We start from the raw sequence: 24,975 nt of genomic DNA, 5'->3' as shown, positions 1-24,975 counted from the left end.
AATTTTCACTGGTTGTTTATATTTGCATTTTCTATACACAATACAATTTTGAAAATATTTTGACTCTTTTTGAGCTGTTTACGGCCATTGTCAGTTTTCAATTTTTTTAGTTTTTTTTTCTATAAATATCAATAAAATTTTATCTGTTGAGTAAAAAAGCTTGAAAATTTAATAGAAGGCTCCTAGGTTATTGTTTCAAAGGCAGATGAAATAAATTAAAAATCCTTAGTCACAGTTTTTAATTATAAGCATTTAAAGTTCAAATTTTGACAAAATACGGAAAAATCACGAAAAATAACAAATTATTTTGATGAGAATTCATAAAAATTTTTCTTTTTAAATCTAAGATTTGAAAATGTAATATAAGATTACTCATAAGTTTGTCAACCTTTATCAAAAAAAAAATGTCTAGAAGAAACTTAAATTAAATTTTTATGAGCGTCTGAAATTTATATTTTTACAACATTTGATATTTACTCGATTTCTCATGTAACAATTTTCTTATTTTATTGTAATTAAAAAACGAATGACTGTAGATACTTGAAAATTTCACTGAATGTTTATATTAGCATTTTCTATACACCATAAAATGTTGAAAATATTTTGACTCTTTTTGAGCTGTTTACGGACGTTGTCAGTTTTCAATTTTTTTAGTTTTTTTTTCTATAAATATCAATAAATTTTTATTTGTTGGGTAAAAAAGCGTGAAAATTTAATATAAGGCTCCTGATATATCGTTCTAATAGCAGTTGAAAAATATTAAAAATACATAGGCACAATTTTTTTTTAATAAGCATTTAAAGTTCAAATTTTGACAACATTTATCAAATTTATAATTTATTAATTATTTTGTGGTTAAAAATTTATAAATTTTTAACTTTTATGGCTAAGGATTGAAAATTTAAAACAAGGCTCCACGTAAATAGGTTATATATAAATTACTTTATTCACAATAATATCATCAAATATACTTGGTAAAATCATAGGCTGACTGACCGTTTTCGCTCAGAATCGTTTTTCTTATACAATGATATTATATCATTGAATTCAAATTTAACACCATCCATTACAGTGACCCACTTGTAACCTACTGTACAGCAGAGCGACATCCACTTATCCACCTTTTTTTTTTGATAAAGTTAGACAAACTTATGGATAATCTTGTATTACATTTTCAAATCTTAGATTCAAAAAGAAAAAAGTTTATGAATTCTCAACTCAAAATAATTTGCTAATTTTCGTGATTTTTCCGTATTTTGCAGTGCGTAGTAACGTTGCCAAATTTAAGTTTTTATTTGTGAAAAATGTGTAAAATTTAAATTTTGAAAAAATGAAATTATGATGTTTTTAGATGTATAACCATTTAAGACACTCAATTTTTGACGAATATGTTATATTTTTTGGAATTTTGTACTTATTATATTCTTTAATGGCTCTTTATATACGAATTAAATCATAATTTTCCATTTTTTTAATCCACCTTTAAATACTAATTGCATTTTTGTACATTCCTCTTGCGTTTTTTTTAGATTTGAAATAACTACATAGACAGAAGGATGGGAGGTATGAAATTGAGCGTTGTAAGTTCGATGAAAACTTTCAGATCCATTTGTTATACTTAAAAAAAAATAAAAATAAATCAAAATTATGGTTTCTAATAATTATAATTATTATAGTTAGTTAATTATTAAATAATTTTACCAATTAGCTATAGTTCAAAATTTGCTCGAAGAAAAATTTAATTTTTGGTAATATAGTCTAGGACGTCAAAAATACTTGAATTATTGGTTTATACAAGTATTAATATCACGTCCTAACAAGTGACGGCCCATAATTTTTAAGAGAATTTTTGATCTAACCATTGTTCATTTTTAATTAGTGTAGTGTAAATAATTAAAGCTGCAGAACGCCAAAAGTAAATTTGTCATACCTCAAAATTGCTATAATATGTACAGACGTATTATAGTAGGTATATGAATGTTTGATATAGATTTTAGGTTACTCAGGTTAGGTGATGTTTATTATAATTATTTTTTGTATACATAATATTATATATTATGTACCTACGTATTTGTATTTTTATTATATACATAATTTAGGGCGACCTTCTATTATTGACGTTAAGTTATATTTTCCTAGCACTTTGAAATTGATCGATTTTAGTATTAAGAAAATAATGTTTACACAATAACGCATATTACATTATTTTGGACTACAAATAATAATGACGTAAATAAGTATACGGTGGAACTGGTAGTAAGACTGGTAAAAAATAAAAATTCATATATTTTATACAATACATTTCATTGGGCTTTTTCACTTTTAGCCTCCTCATAGGTATTATATTATTAACAAGTGCCTACCTAACTGTCATGACATGAATACAACCTATGTTATTATAGGAATATATTTATATAAATATATTATGTAGGAACATATTAGGTATGCAGCATGCACTATATTATTCATATTGAGACAGAAAATCGTTCTAAAATATGTCTAAAAGTAATGACTAATATGTACTTATAAATATGTTTGATAATTTATTACTTTTGTTGAGTCATAAGCACGGTTTTAGAAGATATCTTCTAAGACCGTGGTCATAAGTATACGTTAGTAATTAACTGATAAAGATAAAGATAATTATTGTTATAACCGTCGTAAATCGAACGTGACAATTTTTCTCAAGTCTTAAAACAACCAGCTATTATTAGTGAATAATGATAAATATTTATGACGTACCGCCGTTATGAGTAGATCCTATTGTTTGGCGGTTATTCACTTATATTTTATATCCCGTACGGTTGTACACATACAGTTTAATATTTTAATACCATAATAATATTATATTAGTCTAAAAATGGGAATTGTGAGTGAACTCATTTAGATGAATTAATTTATCAAGTCAATTCCCAATTCATAAGTTAAATCGCAAGTGATTCAAGTTAAATCATTCAACACCTGGTTTGAAGTTTGAACCTAGGTCTGATCCACTCAACTACTTGAAACAATAAACAGTTTAAAAAAAATAAGTATAAAATAAAATATAATTAATAATTAATAAAAATGGCCAAAATTTCCGACATAAAAATGATACATTTTGTAAAAAACATTTGATTACTGATTCCTTTGTAATTTATAAACACATATTTTTTAGGCTTTGTTCATATTTATTATTTTTTTTTAAATGTACCAGTTTGGATATTTAACAATTTAATGATTGCTTTTGAATATGATTCAAGTAGTTCAGTTGATCAAACATATACATCTATAATTTATTATATTTATGAAAATATGTAAAAATATTAGATAATGGGCAAAAAAATAATTTTATATTAAATAATAAAATAATATTATTAAATTGTAAACTTTAAATAAATGGGGTGAAAATGTCCGCGATTCCTACCTATATAGTATATAGTATGATAAGAAGTCAGGCTGCAAGAATCCTGAATGAAGATCTAGGAGGCACGAAGATCTGGGGGCTATTAATTTAAAACGCATATCAGTATATCACACAATATGTGTTGATTACAATAAGTGTTGAAAGTGTATCTGTAATATTAAATTTCTTTTTTTAAAGTCATACAATTTATTTATTTAGGTATCTCTGTGCTTTTTAATAAAAGTGATTGAATTATTATAAAAGTTCTTCTGGGACATGGGAAAGTGTGTTAGTTTGTCTGAGGAGGGGGGCATGGTCCTCCGGATACGAGCACAAATAACACAACCTACTAAGTTGTTACAATCCATATTCGTAATGAGTAGGGATGAGAAGTTATATGAGGTGAAATTGGTAAAATATACATTCTAATCCATAAAATATGCATATAAAAACACTATAGATAGTACGAAAAAAAAGGAATTTTATTTTTATGAATATTTACATTCTGATATATTATATCATATTCATATATGAATCGCGGACATTTTCCCAAAACAATTTCATATTAAATAATAAAAAATATTATAATAATAATTTCAATATAATTAGTCAATAATTAACTTTAAAAAAAAAATGGTGTGGGGGGAAAATGTCAGCATCAAAAATATATCGGGGGGGATGTCCATTTACCATAATATATTATTATATTTATATTCAAGTATTAATGTAATATTCGATAATAAAACGAACAATAGTTTATATAGGTACTACTAATAATACTTTATATAAGTTAATAGATGTAAGTTTTATATTTTAGATAGGTTTTAACCTAAATTAGGAGAATTTACAGAATCTACAGAATCTACAGTTTTTTGGCCAACTTTTGTTTTATGAGATAAATTAATATGCAATAAAAGTACCAAATTATATGGATGGGTATCCATGTTAGATTATGGAACAGATTTTTATCTCACCTAGCTATAAATAAAAATATGCAATTTCTACAACTTCTGATCCTTAGTTATGAGTAATGAGTAATGACTAATATGAGTAATGACTAATGGCCATTGCGGCAATGCATAACGATTAACGATTTTACCTACTCATTTATCATCTCCGCCGATTTCCAGTGGACACGATAAATCGTGAAACCTGTATAAATTATGCAGAAAAACCCAAATCCAAAAGTGCCTAAATATACAAAAAAATGTATTATTAAAATCTTACATTTATTTTTAATCGTTGTCGTAGTACCTCCGCTGGGAGGCCTCTACGGACTGTCTAATCTGCCTTTTTATTTTTATTTATTTTAACTTATAAACCAACAATTGTTCTTGTTGTTCTTCGTTTTAGTAAAAGATTGAATAAAAAAAAAATATGAACCAAAAAAAATATCTAGAGAAATTGTACAATCTGTAAAATAATGGTTTAAAATAAGCACAAGTGTTGAGTGATTAAAGAATAGTATAGAAAAGACAAAATAATATGGTCAATGTAACTAACAGGTTGAATAATTAAATTCTTATATAAAAAAAAAAAACAACAATAATAACAATCAACGAGACCCAAATAATAATAATATTATATAACAGATTATATAAAAATATCTGTGATAATATTATGTGTCATCGATTGTTTATTATAACTTATAAGTGTGTGCAGTAACAATATCGTATATTTGTTTTATATTTTCGTGCTTACGCCGACGATTTGTTGTTTTGTTATTTGACAGTGTCACAGAGTGTTCAAGAACCCTAGGCCCTCGTTAATATTTATGATGTAATTTTATCGTTTTCGAACAGTTTATCGTCATTTTTGTTATTGTTAGAATAGTAATAAGAACAATATTTTATTTATTAATATTTAACCGTTCGGTCGTTCGGAATAATATTGTAGTTCTAATATGTGGTATTAATAATAATATTGTAGTTCGGCCGGTTCGGGTCACGGCGTAGTTTACTGTTTATTATATAGTTGTTTCTGGTTATGCCATCGTCCGAGTGACCGAGCCCCGCCGCGGCGTCGCCCGTCGGTTCCCCAACAACAAAAAAAAAACAATCCTTGACAGCCGCCGTATTTGTATTGGTTAGCCTGTAAAATACTGGTTAGTGCCGCGGCGTTTGTCCTCGACACCGTCGCCCGCCCGTTGTACATCGCTTTCCGCCGCTCGCCCGCCACTCATAACTTCGCCCATCGGCCATCTCCACCGCAGCATTGCTGTCGCCGCTCGCCATTCGCCAACGCCAACCAAGCTCGAACGACGAACAGTCAAGCGCCCTAGTCTGCCCCAGCCGTCACCGTCTCACGCCGTCCGTCTTTTCACGTTCCGACGACCGTTCCACTCTTTAGACGTTTTCGGTGTTTTACTGCTGTTACTTGTTCAGTAAGTTGTTCGTCGGTTTCAACTCTCACTCTTTACGCGTTACCCCTGTCCGCCGTCGTTGCCGTCAGCTACTTTCCATTTTATTGATATACCTAATACTATTACACACACGTTTGTCCCACAGGTTGGTACGTTACCGTTCGCTTACCGCTATCTACGGTAAACGATTTACATACAAATTTGTTATTGTTTACTACGTGCGATATTTTACGGTTATCATTAATAAATTAATAACATCTATATAATTATCTAAATTAAATCAAAATTACATTATTTCGAAAGTTATAGACAATATATTTTTATTAATACCTAGTTTACCTTGTCGTTTTTTTTTTTCATAGACTGAACAAAAATCGTATATACACCCGACGATACAATGGCTGTCAAAGGATTAATGCTGTTGGTGGTGGCTTTTGCGTTCTGCACCTGTGTGGTTAAAGGTAAGAATTGTTCGACAATTGGGTATCAGTCTCGATTATTAAAAAGTGGGTGAGTGGATGTCGCTCTGCTGTACAGTAGGTTACAACTGGGTCACTGTAATGGATGGTGTTAAATTTGAATTCAATGATATAATATCATTGTATAAGAAAAACGATTCTGAGCGAAAACGGTCAGTCAGCCTATGATATTACCAAGTATATTTGATGATATTATTGTGAATAAAGTAATTTATATATAACCTATTTACGTGGAGCCTTGTTTTAAATTTTCAATCCTTAGCTATAAAAGTTGAACATTTTATAAATTTTTAGATACAAAATAATTATTAAATTTTAAATTTTATAAATTTTGAAAAAATTTAAACTTTAAATGCTTATAAAACAAAATTGTACCTACGTATTTTTAATATTTTTCAACTGCTATTGTAACAATATATCAGGAGCCTTGCATGAAATTGTCACGCTTTTTTACCCAACAAATAAAATTTTATTGATATTTACCTATAGAAAAAATAACATAAAAAAATGGAAACTGAAAAGGCCCGTAAACAGCTCAAAATATAGCAAAACTTTTATCGTGTATAATGAAAATGCTAATATAAACATTCAGTCAAAATTTTATGTACCTACGGTCATTTGTTTTAGAGTTGCACCAAAAACCAAAATCGATTTTCTGTTAAAATTCCCGTTTTTTTTTTGTTTTTCACGTCGCTTTTGAAAACAACTAGAAAATGTTTACTTTTGATCCCCCAAAGTACAAACTAGATTCACTTTCCTATCAGAAAAGTCACTGTTGAAGAAAATCCAAGCATTTTTACTGTCCTGGTGATGACACAAAAAAAAAAAAAAAAACATCAACTTCACTCAGAATGTAAAAACAAAATATGTTCATAGGTATACCAATGGTTAAATGTTATTGGTCTATATTGTGTCTTGTTTGAATTGTTTATTTTTTTGTTTGACTCTAGTTCAGTGACAAGAGCTATTGCCTCTATTTTACAATTTATATTATTAATAGGTATACCTATATTATAGCTAAAATTACCTAAAATAGATCCAAATGTCTAATCATCAGTGCTTGGGAAGTTTAATTTACCTTATAAAATCGAACTTTGTTGAATTTCCATTCCAGGATCGAAAAAAAATTAATTTTAAACGATTGCTTTTATCACAACAAATATAATTTTTAAAATGAGATATTTAATAATTTGGAACAATAGCCTGCTAAAAGCATGATAAAATTGAACAAATTTCCAGTTATATTCTTTGAAGTAATAAGGGAATTTTGTTTCTGATATGTTCCAAAAAGTTCATCTTAACCAAAATAAATGAGTTCCTCTTGAGGACCGCTAATTTTGTTGCCTAGACACTGATGAAGAGGTTTCCAAATACATCCTTATTAGAGGAACTATTATTTTATTGTTAACGGTTAGGTACTAGGTAGATGATTGGTAATCATTGTTGTTTTCAATTTTTTCATTCCAATTTCCAAGGTCTTATTACTGACTAATGAGTATCAATTACTATTTGCTTAAGCTGCACCTTGCATTTAGTCCATAATAGTCTTTATTATTGTTTTATTTCTTAATTAAACAAGTAATTAATAACTTTATGTGTGGTATATTGTATACACTCTATTGTATACACAACCCAAATAAGTTTGGAAAAACTGCACAGCCTCTGAACAGTTGGACCGTTGTGTTAGGCCAGTAGTCGGCAGCGCACCGACTGCAGACAGCAACACTGCACATATGCAAGCCGCGAAATGTTTCCATCGCGATTTTTTTTTTGGAATAGAATATAATACCTATGTAATAGATATTATATATACATAACTAACTTCATTAGATACCTATTGTCTGTTATAGTAATTACCTATAGGTACTTAATTTGTTTTAAATAGTGAAAAAATCATAATAGAAGAATTGGGATTTTTAAAACATAATTATAGATTATCTGATACTTAATTTAAAAAAAAAATGTCGTTTTCAATATAGTTTACACTGATTTCGAAAATCCAATCAGAAATGTTGTTGAAAATTGCAATTAACGTTTATTTTCCATTATTAATATAGTATAGGTATTAATGTATTTTTATCAGTTGACTAAATTTATGTAATTTCAATATTTCATTAAATAAATTTCTCTATTATACAAATTTTAGTTGTTGTGACCATAATACTGAAATAAAGGCGTTTCAATGTATACGGTATTCACTAATCTTATTTATGTTTATTTTAGGATCAAATGATTGTACTTTGCCATGGTTAGTAGATAACAATCCATTCATCTCTAAGGTTGAATCTTTCTCCGTCAACAGATGTCCTACGCCTATTATTGGGGATCAAACAAAAGAATATTGCTGTTATAATACTGACGGAAAAGTTGAATGTTGCAATTTTCAAGAATTTATGCTCTTTGGGTAAGTGTGGATATATTATTATTATTATCATTATATTTGTTTAATTCAAAATTTTAATTACTTTTATGTTTTTCAGATTGATTTGCCTTATTCCGATCCTCATTGTTTTGCTGATTCTTTCATCCATTCTCAGTTGCATCTGTTGTTTATTGTGCCCATGTTGCGCCATTTACAAACGTAGGCAATCTGGCAGTAAGTAGTACTTAAAGAAACGGCTTATTAGATATCCATAATTAAAAAAAAACTAATTAAGTAATATTACTAATAACAACAACCATGCATACTTATCATTATATATTATACAATTAACAGATGTTTGTGAAATTACTATTAGAAGTACTTTAGTAGTATTGATATTTCCAAGCATTTATTTATCTTGTAATATTCCCTTTAAAAATTGTAGTTACATTTGCACAGCTTGTTATGGATAACATTTTTTTCTTTGTGCATGTTCTATAAACATAAATCAATGATTATCTCTTAAACATTTGAAATCTATATTTATTATTTGTTACCTTAATGGTTAAATGTTATAAATTCAATTTTATATAATTGTGTTTATTAATTACCATTTAAAAATTAAAGAATATTTTTATAAATATGATTTAGTATTAATCAGATTATGAAAATAAGTTTTATTCTTATGAAAAGATACATAAACAAATTTATAACAATGCTTTCTCAATATATAGTATTCCCAAAAAAAATACAAAGAATGCCAAATGTCTAGTATTGCATGATTTTATTAATACTTGCACCTTGTCTAAATTTAAATTGGTAATATTTTAAGTATATTGAATTTATATGAACAAATAATATTCAATGTTTTTCTTTTTTAATACTTCAAGTAATAAAACAAATATATACAATATTATACCAGCTATATTCTATATTATATTAATTTTAGGTTTTAATGTTTTTTACATTTAAATTGATGTGCTTTTACTATTACACGATTAGTAGTAAATGTTTATGTTCTTTAACCTTGGGTAATTAACTAAAACAGTTTAATTTAATTTTTATCTGGAAATCACTTACATTTTCCTTAATTATATTTCAACAATTCTATACATATTGAATAATAAGTGTTCATTATTTAGTCTATAGACATTTATTTTAAACTAACATTGAATATTATTTGCTGTAATTATATTTTGAAAATGCATGAAATTGTGTCGGTTGTGGTTTTCATAATTCCCGTGAATAAAAAACTGACTACAATTTAATGCATTTTCACAGGTTGTGTTTAAAAAAATATTACTGCAGGGGTACTTGTTCAACCGCTTTCAACCAATTGTGTCATTATAGAGGGTATGCCATCTATAATATACAGTGATGGATCCTATTATGCTTCAGGTATAATTTATATTTTATAATAATTTGTTCATTAGTTTATTTGTATTCCATCCCATATAAGACTTACGTAACCTCAAGGGTCTGTCAATTTTTGTCTGGTCCATCAGACCAAACCATAAATTGATTTTTATCCCAGTCAAAATTTTTGTTAATATTGGCAACACTCAAGAATATGACCATTGTTATTAAGGAATTATAATTTATAAGTTATAACTTATAATTCATATCAGAAAGAAATATTTTATTTGACCATTAGTTGAGAAATTTAGTGGAAAAAAGTATGCAATATAATGTTCTAAGCCTGGAAAAAGCACAACATTGAGGCAGCATAGTAATGTTATCGACAACTTGATTAAGACTATATTGTGAATCCGATTTCCAAATAACTTATAGAAAATGCATTAGCAAATAGTACTTTATGATGAGGGCATACTCGGCATATTATACTTTAAGTATAAACGTAGATGGATAATAGAAAAAATATGCTATTTAGTATTTGTACAGTCGTTGCCAGATAAATTGAGACGGCGGCGGCGCGATAACAGAAAACCCGTGGTTCTCTGTATTTGAATATTATTACCGAAAATACATCAATAAACCAACAATTGTCGCAAAAATTATTTTACGATATTAATTTAAAATAAAATATTCTGATAATAATCTTTTATTTAAGAACAAAAAGTAGAAATTGTAAAATAATATAAATATTATGATAATAATAATAATAAATAAAATTGTTTGCACTGAGCTGGGTTCGAACTGGTGACTGTGCGTGTCGTAGCCAACTGTGTGACCTATGCACCACACTGCCAGCGACTAGTTTGGGCTACACTTACTGAAAAGAGCCGCTGCTGCCGTCTCAATTTATCTGGAAACGACTGTACTCTGTATACATAATTTTGAAGAATTTTAGCCACATTTAAAGAGATCAAAATATTATGCATACAATTTCCATCATATTGTAGATACTTTAAAATTCATACTATGTATTCATTTTGCAATTTTTTTTCAGCTTCAACAGGTTCTACGCCTTTAATACCTAATGAGTACCCTAAACAATACTAATAGTTAAAATATTTAACTAATACAATTAATTCATCAATATTAGATATTACTTTATAATGTTAAGTATCTATGATATATTATTTAAAATATGTAAAATAATTTAGAAGTAAGTGGATTTAAAAATGAACAATACATGTTGACATTAAATAATAATACACTTCTTACTTGTAAAATTTAAAATGAATTGTTCATGATTTTGAATTCAATATTATGTTAAGTATTATTATATATATATAAATTTATATTTTTGCCAATATGGACTACTTTATTACTAAATTTAGTTTTTTAATCAACATACTATTTTTACACATGCAAATATAATATTATATTCATTTAAAATATTAAGCTGCTGTCAGTGATGTATATTCCTTTTTATATATTTTAAAAATGTTTATTAAATACATGTAATGTTAATCGCAAATCTATGTTTTTATCTACATTCTTTTATTTGTTTAATTTTGTATCAAATGAATAATTTAATATTAAGAATTTTTTCTGTTAAAACTTTTTTATACAGTTGCATATAAAGCCGGTGCCAAATGCATTTAAAATAATAGTCTGGATGTCAATTAATTTATTTTGCTACATTAGTTTTTAACATAATTGTTTTTTTATTATACTTTTTAATTGGTTGAATATGTAAAACTATTTATGCTGTTTTATGGAGAATAATAAATATTATTGTGTCCGATTACATTTTAAAAGGTTTTTGCTAAATACTTATTAGTATATTATAACAAAGATTATTTACACAAATAGTAAAAACATGACTACTGAAATTTATACCCGTCAACTAGATTCACTTTCCCATCGAACTGATATGTATCTCAAGATACTGAAGTTGAAAATCGAAGCAATATTTCGACTGCTTATCCCTGTATACTGTACACAGACACAAATAATAAAAATAATTTAAAACTAAATACATTATTGTAAAATCAATATGCATTCATTTCTCTGCTCAGAATCTAAAATGATGGAAAGCATTTTTTCAACAAAATGTTAAGTACTTTTTAATGGGGCTTTTGTATTTCATTATGGGGCTGCTTAAAAAAAACTGATCTTTAAGTTTTAGTTGCATTTAAAAAATATTTTGTGTATGTTTATACGTGTTATAAAACATTGCTGAATTCTTTAATAAAATAATAAAATATGATTACAGCTTACTGAAGAGACCTGGATACCAGATTGATTTCTATTTAATCTTACTTTGGCTTCTTGATGTAGATACTGAATGTTAAAAATGTGGTTTTTAGGCATTTGTCCTTGACTAAAAAACAAAAATTGATTATGAATTTAGAATATATTTTAAGTGTTTAAATATTAAATATAACTACTTAAGTGTCCTCCATATTAGCAATACATTCTAATTTAGAATTTGGAATGAATGTATCGTGTGTCTTATTTTGACTGGGAGTTTTACTTCCAGGTCTAGTTCGATTGCCTAAATTGACATTGATAGGTCTTGTTGTTTTTTGTGTGTTTCTTACACTGTTGCCTAACCAGTTATATCCGTTTTCATCAAAATGTTTGTTAACTAACGATTTTAAATTTTAGGCAAAGTTGTGCTAGTAATAGTGCTTCAAAATTTTTTTACTAGCTTTACTTAATTATTTATAAAATTTAACTACATATAAAACTAATAATATTAATTGTAGGTACTTAAATTTATTTTACTGTTTACTTAAACTTTGCTATATGATATAATATATGGTTAATAAAATACATTTCTGTTTATATTATTTACCACCATTTCAATACACGGAGTCGATCAATTGTTGCCTGTTGGTCATTTTTAATAGATATAAAATAAATTGTTAAATATGACAAAGATGTCGATAATCATAGTTTAATTTTTTTTTTTGACTGATTTAGAATGTTATTAAACGTCTGTCATAATTCTCGTATATGGTGTATCATTATATGTATCATCGTTCATCGATTATTACCACATTTATTGCGTCCCGAAGCTCGCTATAGATGACCAGGTGTCCAGGACCCAAGTTAGACACTCAAGTGTTCTAAATGTAGACCAAATTTGAAACTAACCTTACTATAATTTGTTATAACCAATTATATAAAAATAGTTTAGCAAAAAATAATGTAAATCAATTGCTCAAATAAAACCCTAACTGAACTAAAATCCTATGTACGCTAATGTTGATAATAAATAGTAAATACTAGTTTACCTAGTAGTATTTATAATCAATGGTAGGTACTAGGTTGGTATACGATGAAAAACGATTCTGAACGGAGACGGTCTGTAGTTGTAGACATGTAAATAGCCAATAGGTAAAAAATATGAATGTAGCTTTACGCTAAGCTTCTTTTTTTCAACACTTGTAATGAAATCTTATGACAAACCTTGTATTAAATTGTCAAGCCTTATAGCTTATGGGGATGCAAATTAAAACTTGAATGATTTTTTGACTACAAAATAGTTTTGTAATTTTGACTGGTTTTTGTCAAAATTTAACAATCAAACGCCAATTTTAAAAAAAATTAACTATAAATAACTATTTTCTATAGATTTTAATTCCTGTAAGAAAAACTTGTAAGGAAACTTTTATTATTTGTCAAAATCATATTTATTGTAAATATTCCCGGTTTATCATAAATTTCTAATTTAAAACTTCATAAAAAATAATGTGACATGACTCTGCAATAAAAACTTACGAGAAACCTAAGGTAAAAAATTTTAAAATATATGAAACGGGTTAAATGAAAGCATATTTCAAAATTTCTAAAATTACTTTTAAGTTTTTAAAATATATTGAAAAGAAATAAATGTGGTAGGGCTAAGTACCCAGATAATATGTTGAATTCTGTTGAAATATAGTTCCAAAATTGGTTTTAACAATAGATTATACGTAAGATATAGTAATAAAAAAACTAATCAAATACAAAAGTTAGTAACAAAAAATTGCATTTCCGTGTTAAACGAAATAAAGCAAATAAAAAATACGTAAACACATTTTGTATAAGTTAAATACAATTTAAAAGTTCAAACTATTTTCTTTCACATTTTTCAAAAATTGAGATCATTTCATACGTCCCAAAGAACAAAAAAAACCAATCTGAATTTTCCTTAGGATTTTGATACTATAGATATTAGAATTTAGAAGTATACTAGTATATGCCTTTTTGAGGCAGCGACCCTCCTTATATAATGTCACTATGATTTTCAACGACCTTTTGGTTACATTTATAATTAAGAAGTTGTTACAAATTATAATGGTTATTATTGTAATAAAATAAAAATAAAAAGTATGTAGGTAAGTACTTGATAAATTCAATATTTTAAAATTTTAAATCTGATTTAATAGTTATTAACAAGTTTATTTAAAACAAAATTTACAAAAAAACACTTACTAGGTATCTATTTTACGTTGCGTATAGTTGACCTTAAAAATGTTTGGAAACCCAAGGTTGAGAATTGCTGCTATAGATATAGTTATAAACATCAAGAGAATATACAGAGGTCAGAGCTAATAAAAACATGGTATTATTTCTTCTTTATAAAATATAATTTTTTTTTTTATTATTAATATTGAGATAATGAGATGCACCTTGGTTGTCTTCAGCTATCCTAAAAAAGATTACAAAATACATATTATACAAATAGTAAAGTATATAATGTATATATAATTCCGATAAATATTGCATATGGATGCTAATCCCTAAATGTTCATGTCGTTGAGTTTGGAAAATTACTTTTATATTCTTCCCAATAAATAAAAATGTAACAAATTAAATAGCCATAATAGCCTAGTGGTGTGGACGGTGTGGTGAACATTTATAAACCACGATGCCCAGTTTATATTTCATTACCTAGGTATCCATTATTTATCCCCTTAATACAGTGGCGGCTCTGCTGGTTTTTAATTATAATAGCGGTAGTGATAGGTATAACAAATTATTTAAATATTCGAAAATATACATCTTACCATGACAAAATAGATCTATTTTGTCATGCATCTTACTTTGTATGTAGTCGCAGGTCGCAGTAGAAAATGGAAATTAAAATAATAATAATAGCGACGAGCAACCGACAACGCTGTTAATTTAAAAATAAATTACCCAATATTGAATATAGTAATATATAAATACGTCCTAACCCGTATATTATAACACCGCAGCAACAATATAAACGTACCCGCACGCACCATAGGCGCAATTTGGGAGGGGGGATTAGCCCCTCCTAGTTTTATTTAAGCCCCCCTAAGTTTTTAAATATATTCATTCTTAAATCCACCCGATAAAAAAATTATGCGGGTCTGTATTGATTTTATAAATTTAGCCCCCCAAATCAACTGTCCAAATTACGCCTATGAGTCACGCACACGATTGCGCGCGTCGCTTATAAGTTATTATATACGAATTCTGAATATTGCTTGTACGACGCTGCCGGTCGTCCAATATCCGTATATAAGAACTCAGCTTAAACGTCCCCGCACGCACACGATTACTGCCTTATAGATCATATACAATGGATAGAGCTTATGTATGGAGCGTGCGTAATAACTCATACCTTGAAGTTAAATGGGTGGTGGTGGGTTATGTTGGACCGTGAATTAAGATATACTTAATTATGTCTTAATTCGTGGTCCATCATAACACACCACCACCCATTTAACTTCAAGGTACAACCAGTTATTACGCACGCGTTTCGCCAACAATCACTATAAAATAACTAATATGTGGGCCGTGGGGGGGTTATGTTGGACACAGCAAATGATTAAAGTAGCTCCATCCATTGTATATAATATATGATCTAAGATTGCTGCGAATCGCTTACATTTCACGGTACACAACAGTAATGCGCATGCTCAGAAATATATGTGAACGATACAGAGTACAGACTGTCATACTGTTAACTGATAACGTTAAAATTAAATATTAAAACGTTTAAAATCAAATTTTTGAATTTTGTTTACTTATTAAATATGCTACCAAGTGGCAAGTACTAACTAATTACTAATTGGATGTCAAAATTGTATATTAAATTATTAAATTGTTTTCATCAACATGGGCAGAGTGTGTTGTTTTTATTGCCAATCAACGCCATCCAAGATCTCAGGCTTAACATTGCACACGTAAGTTATAAATCTATACACATTGTTATTGCTAGCATTTTATAAATCAAAATTACATTTCCAGGTTACCTGCTGATAAATATTTATGTAACGCTTGGCTAAAAGCCTGTGGCTATACGGAAAACGACTATTCGCCAGATAGGAGAATATGTTCCCTCCACTTTGAAGATCATTGTTATAAGGCGACAACAAGGAAATTATTAAAACCTGGTGCAGTTCCTACAAAATTTAAGAAGATTGCACAACATTTATATGTTAACAAGCCTAAGTAAGAATTTATGGTTATTTTTTAATGTGCTTTTATTTTTAGTAATTTTATTTTATTGAAGCAGAATGCAAATGATTGAACCTGATCAATCTATGGTATCCTATAGTAAAAATAGTAAGTAAGAATAGTTATTAATTAATTATTATATTTTATTTTAATTGAAACTGTTTTATACTTTATTTTAGTACTTGAAATAACTGACAGTGAACCGTCTTGTTCACACAATGTCACAATTCAAAATATTAATCAAAGTAAGAATATGTAGTTATCAAATAATTATTATATTTTATTTTAATTGAAACTGTTTTATACTTTATTTTAGTACTTGAAATAACTATCAATGAACCATCTTCTACACCATCTGAGTGCATTATTGGTATATTAATAATGAATATTTCTATAAATTGTTATTTATATGTCACAATGAATGATTTCATTTCAGAAACTCCAAAACGAAGGAGGATTTGTTATGTTGGTGATGTAACTACTCCAGATTTGAGTACTCCGAAACGTGCTAAAGAAAGTTTCAAATTGGTTAAATTAAAAATCATTAAACAGAGGAGAAAAATCAAAACATTAAAACAACAAATTAATAGGTTACAAAAAAAATTATCATCATTGAAAAGTTTGTTTGCATGCATGAAAAAACGGAATTAATGAGTGAAGCAGCCTATGACAACATTCTGGTAATGTATAAACTATAAACTAACTTTATAAATCATTGGAAACAATAAATTAACATTAACTCTTGAAATTATGTTATTTGTGTAGCTAATATTAATACAATTTTTATTTTTTGTTTTGTTTTTACGAATTTCAATCATCTTGATTTGTATCAAAAATGGACCAATAAAATCAAAATTGTGTTTGTGGTTTTCTAATGAAATTGTGTTTTTTGTGTGATTATTAATTTAATATTATTAATATTTCAATATATTTACATTAATTATACTTTAGTAGTAGTGTATTTTTTTTCTTCTAGAACACTAGAGTAGTATTAGACTAGTTGTAGTAGTCGAGCAGTTGTTGATTTTTTTTATGTATAAACTGTATAAATCATTGTAAACAATAAATTGACATTAACTCATGAGATTATGTTATTTGTGGAGCTAATTTTAATATATCTACATTAATTATAATTTAATAGTAGTGGTTTTTTTTTTCTAGAACACTACTTCTGAGCCTATTAAAGATATTTTAAATCCCGCAATAGTAAATATTCATCATCTATTCGTAGATTTGCCCTTACATTACAGTTTTACTCTTCAAAGGCATATATGATCTAAGGTTGATACAGATGACTGACTTTCGGGCATGCGCATTAGTATCGTGTACTGTGAAATTTAAGGGTGGTGGGGATGATGTTGGACACAATTCGGTGCTATAGCAATTATATGGATAGCTCCATGGTATATGATCTAAGGTTATTATAATATACAAATTCTGAATACTGCTTGTACGACGCTGTTGGTCGTCCAAACACTGCTCGTGTGTACCTACGTACGGCATACCCATATGCTCCTGATATCTGAGAGAAATAACCAGTTTGCACACAACAATTAATGTAATAAACAAATGTAGAGTAGGTAGTAACTAGTAGGTAGTTTATAAACATTTTACTGTTTAAAAATTTGCAATATTTTTGAAAAATGTAAAATGAAGAATATTATACAATTAATTTTCTTCATTTAATTAATTTTAGTAGGGGGTGCGATCGTCCCGTCGTCCAAACCACGAGCCGCCACTGCCTTAATATAATAAATAGTATGTACATACAATTATTATGTGACTGTAAATATTTTAATTTTTGTTTTATGTTATTGGTTACCATAATGTATCCAACCACCCTACCCCCCCTCCACCCAAAAAAAAAGTTCCTCATAGGCCTAGGCGTCATAAAACCCCATTCACCACACCACTGCCGATAGGTATAGGTATTCAAAATTATACCTACGAATATTGGTATTCACCTAATACATCTTCTCAATCTCAATGCATAATAATTAAATGTTCAATATATTTCCAATATTAAAGAAATGTATAGCCTCGTACAAACTGTCGTTAAAAAGTAAACTTTCTTAAATACGAATATGATACAAATTATAAGTAGGTAGTAGCTATGTATGTAGATATAATATAATTTTATAATAATATAGGTAAATTTTGTTGGGCGGGCTCAGGAGCACATTTAAAATTCTACCTGTGAGGTATCTACATATACTAAATTTAAATTTTTGAAAATATTGAAATTTGTAAAGGTACTTGAATAAATGGTAGCCACGGGTCTTTGAGGAAATCTTGTACTGGTCTGACGATATGGTGGTAATGCACAATGCACATCCTGTTAAATTACCTACTAATTAGTTTGGGGGTGGCCAAGTATTTTGGTCGAAACACTATACAATTAACATATTATACTATCCATCGTAATAAACTATAACTTATTTAAGAATTAAAATTAATTAATGTTAATGCAGGAATTAATATATCATATTTTCATGCTTACTTCTAGTTTGTCTGCGTTTATAAATCATGCAAAATGGGCACAACCAACAACACATACAGCAGACGAATGATAGAATGATCAACACTATTAAAATAATTGGAAAAAGACAAAATAATCTGAAATATATACAAATTATTTTATTATGCTGACATCTTTCCCATGGAGAATGTTTTGTTACAAATAATGAAAATATTATACCTAAAAACGAAATATTCTTGATAATTGCAACATTCAACGTCTCCATCCGAATTGTAACAACAGTATTCCTTATTTGAGTCCCCAAAAACCGATGGACATCTGTAGACTGATTTTGATAAAATCTTTGCGTAAAACGGATTACTTTGAGCCATCCACGGTGGAGTACAATCAGTGGCCCCTTTAAATTATTATAGGTAATCATAAAGTACAAGTTGTTTTTCTTTATTCATTTCTATCTATCCATATTTATATTTTATTTTCAGAATCAGAATATTTTTTTTTGAAATTTTTGATGTTTATAACGAAACACAAAAATAACGAATAAGTAATAATACAATAATAACAATAATGATAATATATCGCCCATTGATCAAAATTGGGAGCAGATCAACACGCTCTAAATAGTAAATTAGGTACCTATTACATTTCTTTGCGCGCATGCAGTTTGGTAAGTATCGGTGTAAAGTGTTAGTGCTTCTTCTTTTATTCGTATGAACATTTTACACTTTTTCATGGGAAAAACTATTGTTTTCTTTTATTATATAAATTGGTTAGGTAACGGTTTTTTGTATTTCGTATTACCCAACTTCGACGGGGAACACTTTTTTTTTTAAATTCTATGTTACTGGAGCCGTTGTTGTATTTTTATATTTGTACTTTACCTGCATGCCGTTAGGCAACATAATATAATATGTAATACATTTTCTTACGCGTTTGAGCGTTTTACTTGAAAATACTTTTCTAAATACAGCAGTGGCGGATTTACGGGGGGGGAGGGTCCAGGGGGTCTGGTCGTCTAGATATTATAAATATTATAAATATTAATTATAATTTATATGATGCACTAATGCACTATACACAAGGTCTGACCCAGTAGGTATACCGTACCTATATATAATGTATTTATATATTTCAAATATAAGTAGGTTGATTATCAAGAATCTACTGAAATAATAATAATAATATTTTACTATCGTATTTTTATAGTTTTGATAAAATCGTCCGTCGTAACATTAATTCCCGATGATGTTCTGTTATATTGCGATGATGAGTTTATCTGCGTATTTTTCCACTATAATAGGGGACAATAATACAACACTATTTCTGTTATTTCATACCTACTATTAAAATTTTGCAAATTTTTGCATTTTTGCAATTTTTAAATCTCATGGTGGACACAATTTTCAATTGTTAAGAAGTCTTATTGTGTTAAAAGCATTTAATAACTGGAAATACGCAGTCGAAATTTTTACCAAACACTTATCTCTAGAATATCACCAAAATGTTTACTTGATGCTACTAAGTTTTCAAACGTTTTAAAAAATCCAACCATGTCTATTGAACAACAATTAGATACCTGTAGGGTTATACAGATTACAGAAAATAGAAACAAAATCAAACCAATAACTGTCAGAACATTTGTCTATGTGGTCATTGATGGTTGATTGGCATGATGGTCGTTTAGTTGTCACTAAATCTGGTGACTCAAAAATAATGAAGCAAATTTTCGAGAAATTCTTCGTTTTAGAGCCCAAGGAGAATTAAATTTGAAAATGTGTTTAGAAAGTGATGGTACAATTAAATATACGTGTGAAACAAGTCAAAATGCTATTATTGAAGAATGTAATTCAGTTTTACTCAAAAACATCGTAGAACGTGTAAATGATGCAAAATGTTTGTAGTTGAGTGAAACGAGATGGATTGGACGTTACCATGCAGTGCACGATTTTTAAGAACTTTTTTAATTTATTGTAGAGTCTTTAGGTGAAATATCAGAATGTAACGATAATAATACAAGTGGAAAAGCACAACGCTTACAAAAATCAATCTATTAGATGGAGAATTCATTATTTCATTATTAATATTATCAAAAGGTTTTGGTTTTGGTTTACCCCTATCTAAACATTTGCAAAAAGTTGACATCGATTTAAAATTAGCAACTAGATTAGCTGACAAAACTTTAGACGAAATGAAATTATGTTTTCGAAATTATGCTGAAAAATCATTTCTACAAATATATACAACTGCACTTGATTTAGCTGCAAAATTTCAAGTGGAAATAACAATGCCTAGAGTTATAGAAAGACAAGTACCTACATAGAAAGAATATTCAAGCAAAATCTATCGGAGAGTATTACCGTACATCCATATTTAACCCGTAATAGGTATCATAAGGTTGAGCTTAATAATTTTCAGTCATTGTTTGATACAGAAGAAAATTGAGATAAATTAATTCAATTTGCCGATGATTACTGCAAAGATGATCTGGAGTTCATAAACCATTCAATATTATCAACTGAATATAAATTGTAGCAAAGGAGATTAAAAAACACGGGGGAATAGCCAAAAACGCACTCCAAGCAATGACAGTTTGCTTCAATAAATGTATCCAAGTGTCTTCAAACTCCTTCAGATCCTTGCTACTAAATTACCAGTTCCCACTGCATCAAATTAGAGCTCCTTTTTAAATTTGAAGCGAATCAAAACATATCTACGAAATTCTATGAAAAGGTAAGAATAAATAATTAGGCATGTAAAATGTAAAAAAAAAATTCTATGCAAAATACATCAATAAACATAGATTTGAAAAATTCAGGCTAGAGTAAACGGCTTGGCAATGATGTCGATTCATCATAGGGATTGGGATTCAACAGTCTTGGCCGAACTTGTCAAAACCAAAAGAAGAGAGCACTCTAGCATGCCCTCCTCCCCCAAATTGTGCCTATGACCATATGTGGTTATCAAATAATTGGGTACTTATTGGCTACTGGCTATGTTAGGTTATATACTTAGATACGTATTAATATTTTATATTAAATTCGTATTGAAAATAAGAAGGAATTATGTTAACCTGAACATTATAGGTACTTACATATAGGTAAGTAACTTAAATAAAATTTTTTTAATTTTGGTTATGTAATCTATCTTATCTAAACCTTGAATTTATTTAATTATGCACTCGTAACATGGCAAATAAGTGTTTCATATATTATGAGTCAATGTTTATAATATGTATAGGTACCTATATATTTATATGTGACTATGTATAGTGTATACACCTACTTTATAGTTTACCTAATTACCTATTTTACTTATTTTAAATACTAAAATTTAGTAGCAAACCCGTTCGGTTTGTCACAAACTCATGACTGTTATTGGTTGGTTATTCATTTATTACTAATAAATAATAATACTGGCCTATATACAATTTAAGGGGCGTGTTATGGCAATATAATACCTAACCTTTTTTCGAATGAGAATCTCCTTTTTTCAAGTAACTGTAACTAATGGCTATTGCTGCCGAGTCGTGATTTATTGTTATTTTATTTGATTCTAATTTATAGTAATAATAGGTATGTTTCTTATTTTCAAATGTTGTATTGTACCTATATTTACTGTTATTTCATTCCTTAATTCCTTCGGTATTTTTCCGTCACAATGTTAGATAAATAAATATATAGGTAGTGGTTATAGGCGTGACTAGACTTCATCGGCAGGGGCAGCCTAGCTAATAACCGGCGCTACCTTATAAGTTAACTTAAAAAAGCCCTATACACCCGAAGACGTATTTTTTTAAGCCTCCCCCTCCACAATGAAATATTTACATAATTCAAAAAAAGTCTAAATTATCTATTTACAAAAATTATCTACAGTAACTTCAGAAATAATATTCATCTACAGCCTTGAATTACACCACCTAGCTACAAATCAAAAATAATACAACAATAATATCAATAATACCTAGATGCGTAGGTACCGTATCGTCGTCGTCTGTCTCAAGTCTTTATAGCAGATTATCTTAATTAATCTTTATAGGTAAATGGTAATTATAACGAAACCCACAAAAAAATCAAGCTTTTAAATATAAATAAATATTGTAACCCTTCTGACTTAAAACTCGGTTGACCGACACCTTTCAAAAATTGCAGGGGCAGCCCAGGCACCCTAGGCTGCCACCGTAGACACGCCTATGGTAATGGTTAATTTTACTATATTAAAATGTATAATTCATGAAATAGGTATATAAAAAAACCTTACCAGATATACGCGTGGCCTGCAGCATAAAAGAAAGTAATATTACTGTCAATTTTTCCATTGCTATATTTTTCAGTGTATAGAGTAGGTATAACAGGTTAAGTAGGTTTCAGTATCATATAACAAATAATAGCAAGCATTAAATAAATTATAATATATATATTAAAATGTATACATAAATTAGATAAATATTCGTAGAAATAATTAAAAAAAAAAGCGGCACATTGTATACCTATATGGCTATATACCTGCTGATATGCCTATAGTGCCTACCTATGTATAGTAATAAATAATAACACTTATTAATTAGATAAATATCTTTCGACTCAAGTAGTAGATACGTACATAATAGACCCAACAACAACTAATGTCATAATATAATATAGTTTAATAAAATATAACAAAATGTCTAAGAGTGTAAAAAATAACAATCAATACCTAGTTAATAGCTGATATCAATATATTACATAGACCTATAATAGGTCTATGATTTATTAAGAGGATGTGGTACCCGCATGTGTTGTCTCCGCCTTACAAGACGTGAATAGCATAGCACATTTTACGCTCAGCACATCACGTTTAGCTCAGTTAGTTTAAAAATTAGAGTGAATTGACCTCTTATAAAATGTAAAGGTAAGATTATTACCTAGGCAATCTCATGGGCTTTTTATTATATTTTAATTTTAAAGCGAGTTATGAGTATTTTAGGATGTACAAACAATTCAAAATTTTGAAATACTTATGACTCGCATCAAAATTAAAATATAATTCATTCTAATTTTTAAACTAACTGAGCTAAACGTGATGTGCTGAGCGTAAAATTTGCAATGTTATGCACTTGTAAGACATAAACAACACATACAAGTGCCACGTCCTCTTAATGGAGCACCAACACAATTTTTTCTATATATGGGTAATTATTTGAAGTCAAGATATTATAGATTATGCCAAAGCCAGAAGTGCCTTCAACGGAAAACATATTCACCCAACACTCACACGGCACATGCAATAATTGTAAATAATAATTTTTATAGGTTGTGTTTAAAAAAAAGATACTTACCTATTATAGAAAAACCAATTTAAAACAATTTGACAAATTCCAATAAAAAAATAAATCATTATTTTAATCTTTAGGAGATTTGAGATTGAGAAATATATAATATAATAATTATATTATTATGTATTAATATGAGGTATAAGCGTTATTATTGATAATTAATAAATAATGGTACAAAATAGTACAAGTCGTTGCGATTTTTTTTAAAAAATTTAAATTTTGAAAAGTTAAATGTATTTTAAAAATGTTGAAATGTTTTCTATTTCGAAACGATTTAATGAACGTTTTATTGGGTATAATGGAAAATACGCAATGACTAGCCCTCAGAAATATTGTCAAGATTTAATTTTATAATGGGTATTTTTGCTCTAAAACCAAAATTGAACGAGCTCTACTCAGACTGCGTAAACACGTTTTGTCTAAGTCGTACGTGTGTAAGACGGTGAAAACACATGCGGATGTGACGTCCTCTTGATTAAACTAAGTTTTTATTTTTTAGAAGATATTCAATATTAATAACACGTCATATTAGGTATAACAGTCAAGAAATTAACTATAAATATATTTTTATTTAGATTTCTAACTATAATATTACCATTAGGTAAAATCATAATGTATAATTTACATCAATTAACACTAAATCATATACATAATATTATATAATATATTAACCCTCATTTAAATATATATAATGGCATATTGCACATAATCATAGGCGTGCGTACTTTTGAATCTGGGGGGGGGGGATGCATAATAAAAATTGG

General features: G+C 28.2%; 3 protein-coding genes across 13 annotated transcripts; 2 read left to right on the top strand and 1 right to left on the bottom strand.

Annotated features, from left to right (window-relative positions):
• The first annotated feature begins 5,485 nt into the window (after window positions 1–5,485).
• LOC132938172 (uncharacterized) lies at window positions 5,486–11,755 on the top strand. 6 transcript variants are annotated; one of them, XM_061004866.1, is made up of 6 exons: window positions 5,486–5,892; window positions 6,110–6,208; window positions 8,450–8,630; window positions 8,707–8,807; window positions 9,897–9,986; window positions 10,999–11,755. In XM_061004866.1, the coding sequence occupies exons 2-6, from the start codon at window positions 6,145–6,147 to the stop codon at window positions 11,049–11,051; spliced, it is 489 nt and encodes a 162-aa protein (XP_060860849.1). In that variant the 5' UTR covers window positions 5,486–5,892; window positions 6,110–6,144; the 3' UTR covers window positions 11,052–11,755. The 6 variants fall into 6 exon arrangements, 5 of the variants coding, with proteins under 5 accessions (XP_060860849.1, XP_060860847.1, XP_060860848.1 ...); XM_061004864.1 differs by having other exon boundaries at window positions 5,486–5,927; window positions 8,707–8,822; XM_061004865.1 differs by having other exon boundaries at window positions 5,487–5,768; window positions 8,707–8,822.
• Window positions 11,756–11,825: 70 nt separating this feature from the next.
• Window positions 11,826–23,386, bottom strand: LOC132938171 (uncharacterized). Of its 4 annotated transcripts, XR_009663879.1 has the most exons (5): window positions 23,158–23,360; window positions 19,120–19,297; window positions 18,922–19,037; window positions 14,424–14,640; window positions 11,886–12,321 (listed from the first exon to the last, which is right to left on the bottom strand). XR_009663879.1 is itself a non-coding variant. In XM_061004860.1 (4 exons), the coding sequence occupies exons 1-4, from the start codon at window positions 23,213–23,215 to the stop codon at window positions 14,636–14,638; spliced, it is 357 nt and encodes a 118-aa protein (XP_060860843.1). In that variant the 5' UTR covers window positions 23,216–23,360; the 3' UTR covers window positions 14,350–14,635. The 4 variants fall into 4 exon arrangements, 3 of the variants coding, with proteins under 3 accessions (XP_060860844.1, XP_060860843.1, XP_060860842.1); XM_061004860.1 differs by lacking the exon at window positions 11,886–12,321 and having other exon boundaries at window positions 14,350–14,640; XM_061004859.1 differs by lacking the exons at window positions 11,886–12,321; window positions 14,424–14,640 and adding an exon at window positions 18,518–18,756 and having other exon boundaries at window positions 23,158–23,386.
• LOC132938170 (uncharacterized) lies at window positions 15,389–17,502 on the top strand. 3 transcript variants are annotated; one of them, XM_061004857.1, is made up of 7 exons: window positions 15,389–16,147; window positions 16,212–16,415; window positions 16,477–16,529; window positions 16,601–16,666; window positions 16,738–16,791; window positions 16,858–17,101; window positions 17,373–17,502. In XM_061004857.1, the coding sequence occupies exons 1-6, from the start codon at window positions 16,080–16,082 to the stop codon at window positions 17,070–17,072; spliced, it is 660 nt and encodes a 219-aa protein (XP_060860840.1). In that variant the 5' UTR covers window positions 15,389–16,079; the 3' UTR covers window positions 17,073–17,101; window positions 17,373–17,502. The 3 variants fall into 3 exon arrangements, with proteins under 3 accessions (XP_060860840.1, XP_060860839.1, XP_060860841.1); XM_061004856.1 differs by having other exon boundaries at window positions 15,390–16,147; window positions 17,376–17,502; XM_061004858.1 differs by having other exon boundaries at window positions 15,444–16,147; window positions 16,480–16,529; window positions 16,858–17,502.
• Window positions 23,387–24,975: the final 1,589 nt, after the last annotated feature.

This window comes from Metopolophium dirhodum, chromosome 2, assembly GCF_019925205.1.
Source record: "Metopolophium dirhodum isolate CAU chromosome 2, ASM1992520v1, whole genome shotgun sequence".
Lineage (NCBI taxonomy): Eukaryota > Metazoa > Arthropoda > Insecta > Hemiptera > Aphididae > Metopolophium > Metopolophium dirhodum.
The sequence above is the reverse complement of the archived record's forward strand: the minus strand, read 5'-3'. Positions and strand labels throughout refer to the sequence as shown.

Excerpts from the sequence above, each read along its gene's own strand:
- LOC132938172 (XM_061004864.1), top strand. The coding sequence starts at position 6,145 with ATGGCTGTCAAAGGATTAATGCTGTTGGTGGTGGCTTTTGCGTTCTGC. Across the intron at positions 8,631-8,706 it reads CAAGAATTTATGCTCTTTGG|ATTGATTTGCCTTATTCCGA; the intron begins GTAAGTGTGGAT and ends TATGTTTTTCAG. Across the intron at positions 8,823-9,896 it reads CAAACGTAGGCAATCTGGCA|GGGTACTTGTTCAACCGCTT; the intron begins GTAAGTAGTACT and ends ATATTACTGCAG.
- LOC132938170 (XM_061004857.1), top strand. The coding sequence starts at position 16,080 with ATGGGCAGAGTGTGTTGTTTTTATTGCCAATCAACGCCATCCAAGATC. Across the intron at positions 16,148-16,211 it reads TCAGGCTTAACATTGCACAC|GTTACCTGCTGATAAATATT; the intron begins GTAAGTTATAAA and ends TTACATTTCCAG. Across the intron at positions 16,792-16,857 it reads ACCATCTGAGTGCATTATTG|AAACTCCAAAACGAAGGAGG; the intron begins GTATATTAATAA and ends ATTTCATTTCAG.
- LOC132938171 (XM_061004859.1), bottom strand. The coding sequence starts at position 23,215 with ATGGAAAAATTGACAGTAATATTACTTTCTTTTATGCTGCAGGCCACG. Across the intron at positions 19,298-23,157 it reads GCAGGCCACGCGTATATCTG|GGGCCACTGATTGTACTCCA; the intron begins GTAAGGTTTTTT and ends AATAATTTAAAG. Across the intron at positions 18,757-18,921 it reads TAAACGCAGACAAACTAGAA|GATGTGCATTGTGCATTACC; the intron begins GTAAGCATGAAA and ends GTAATTTAACAG.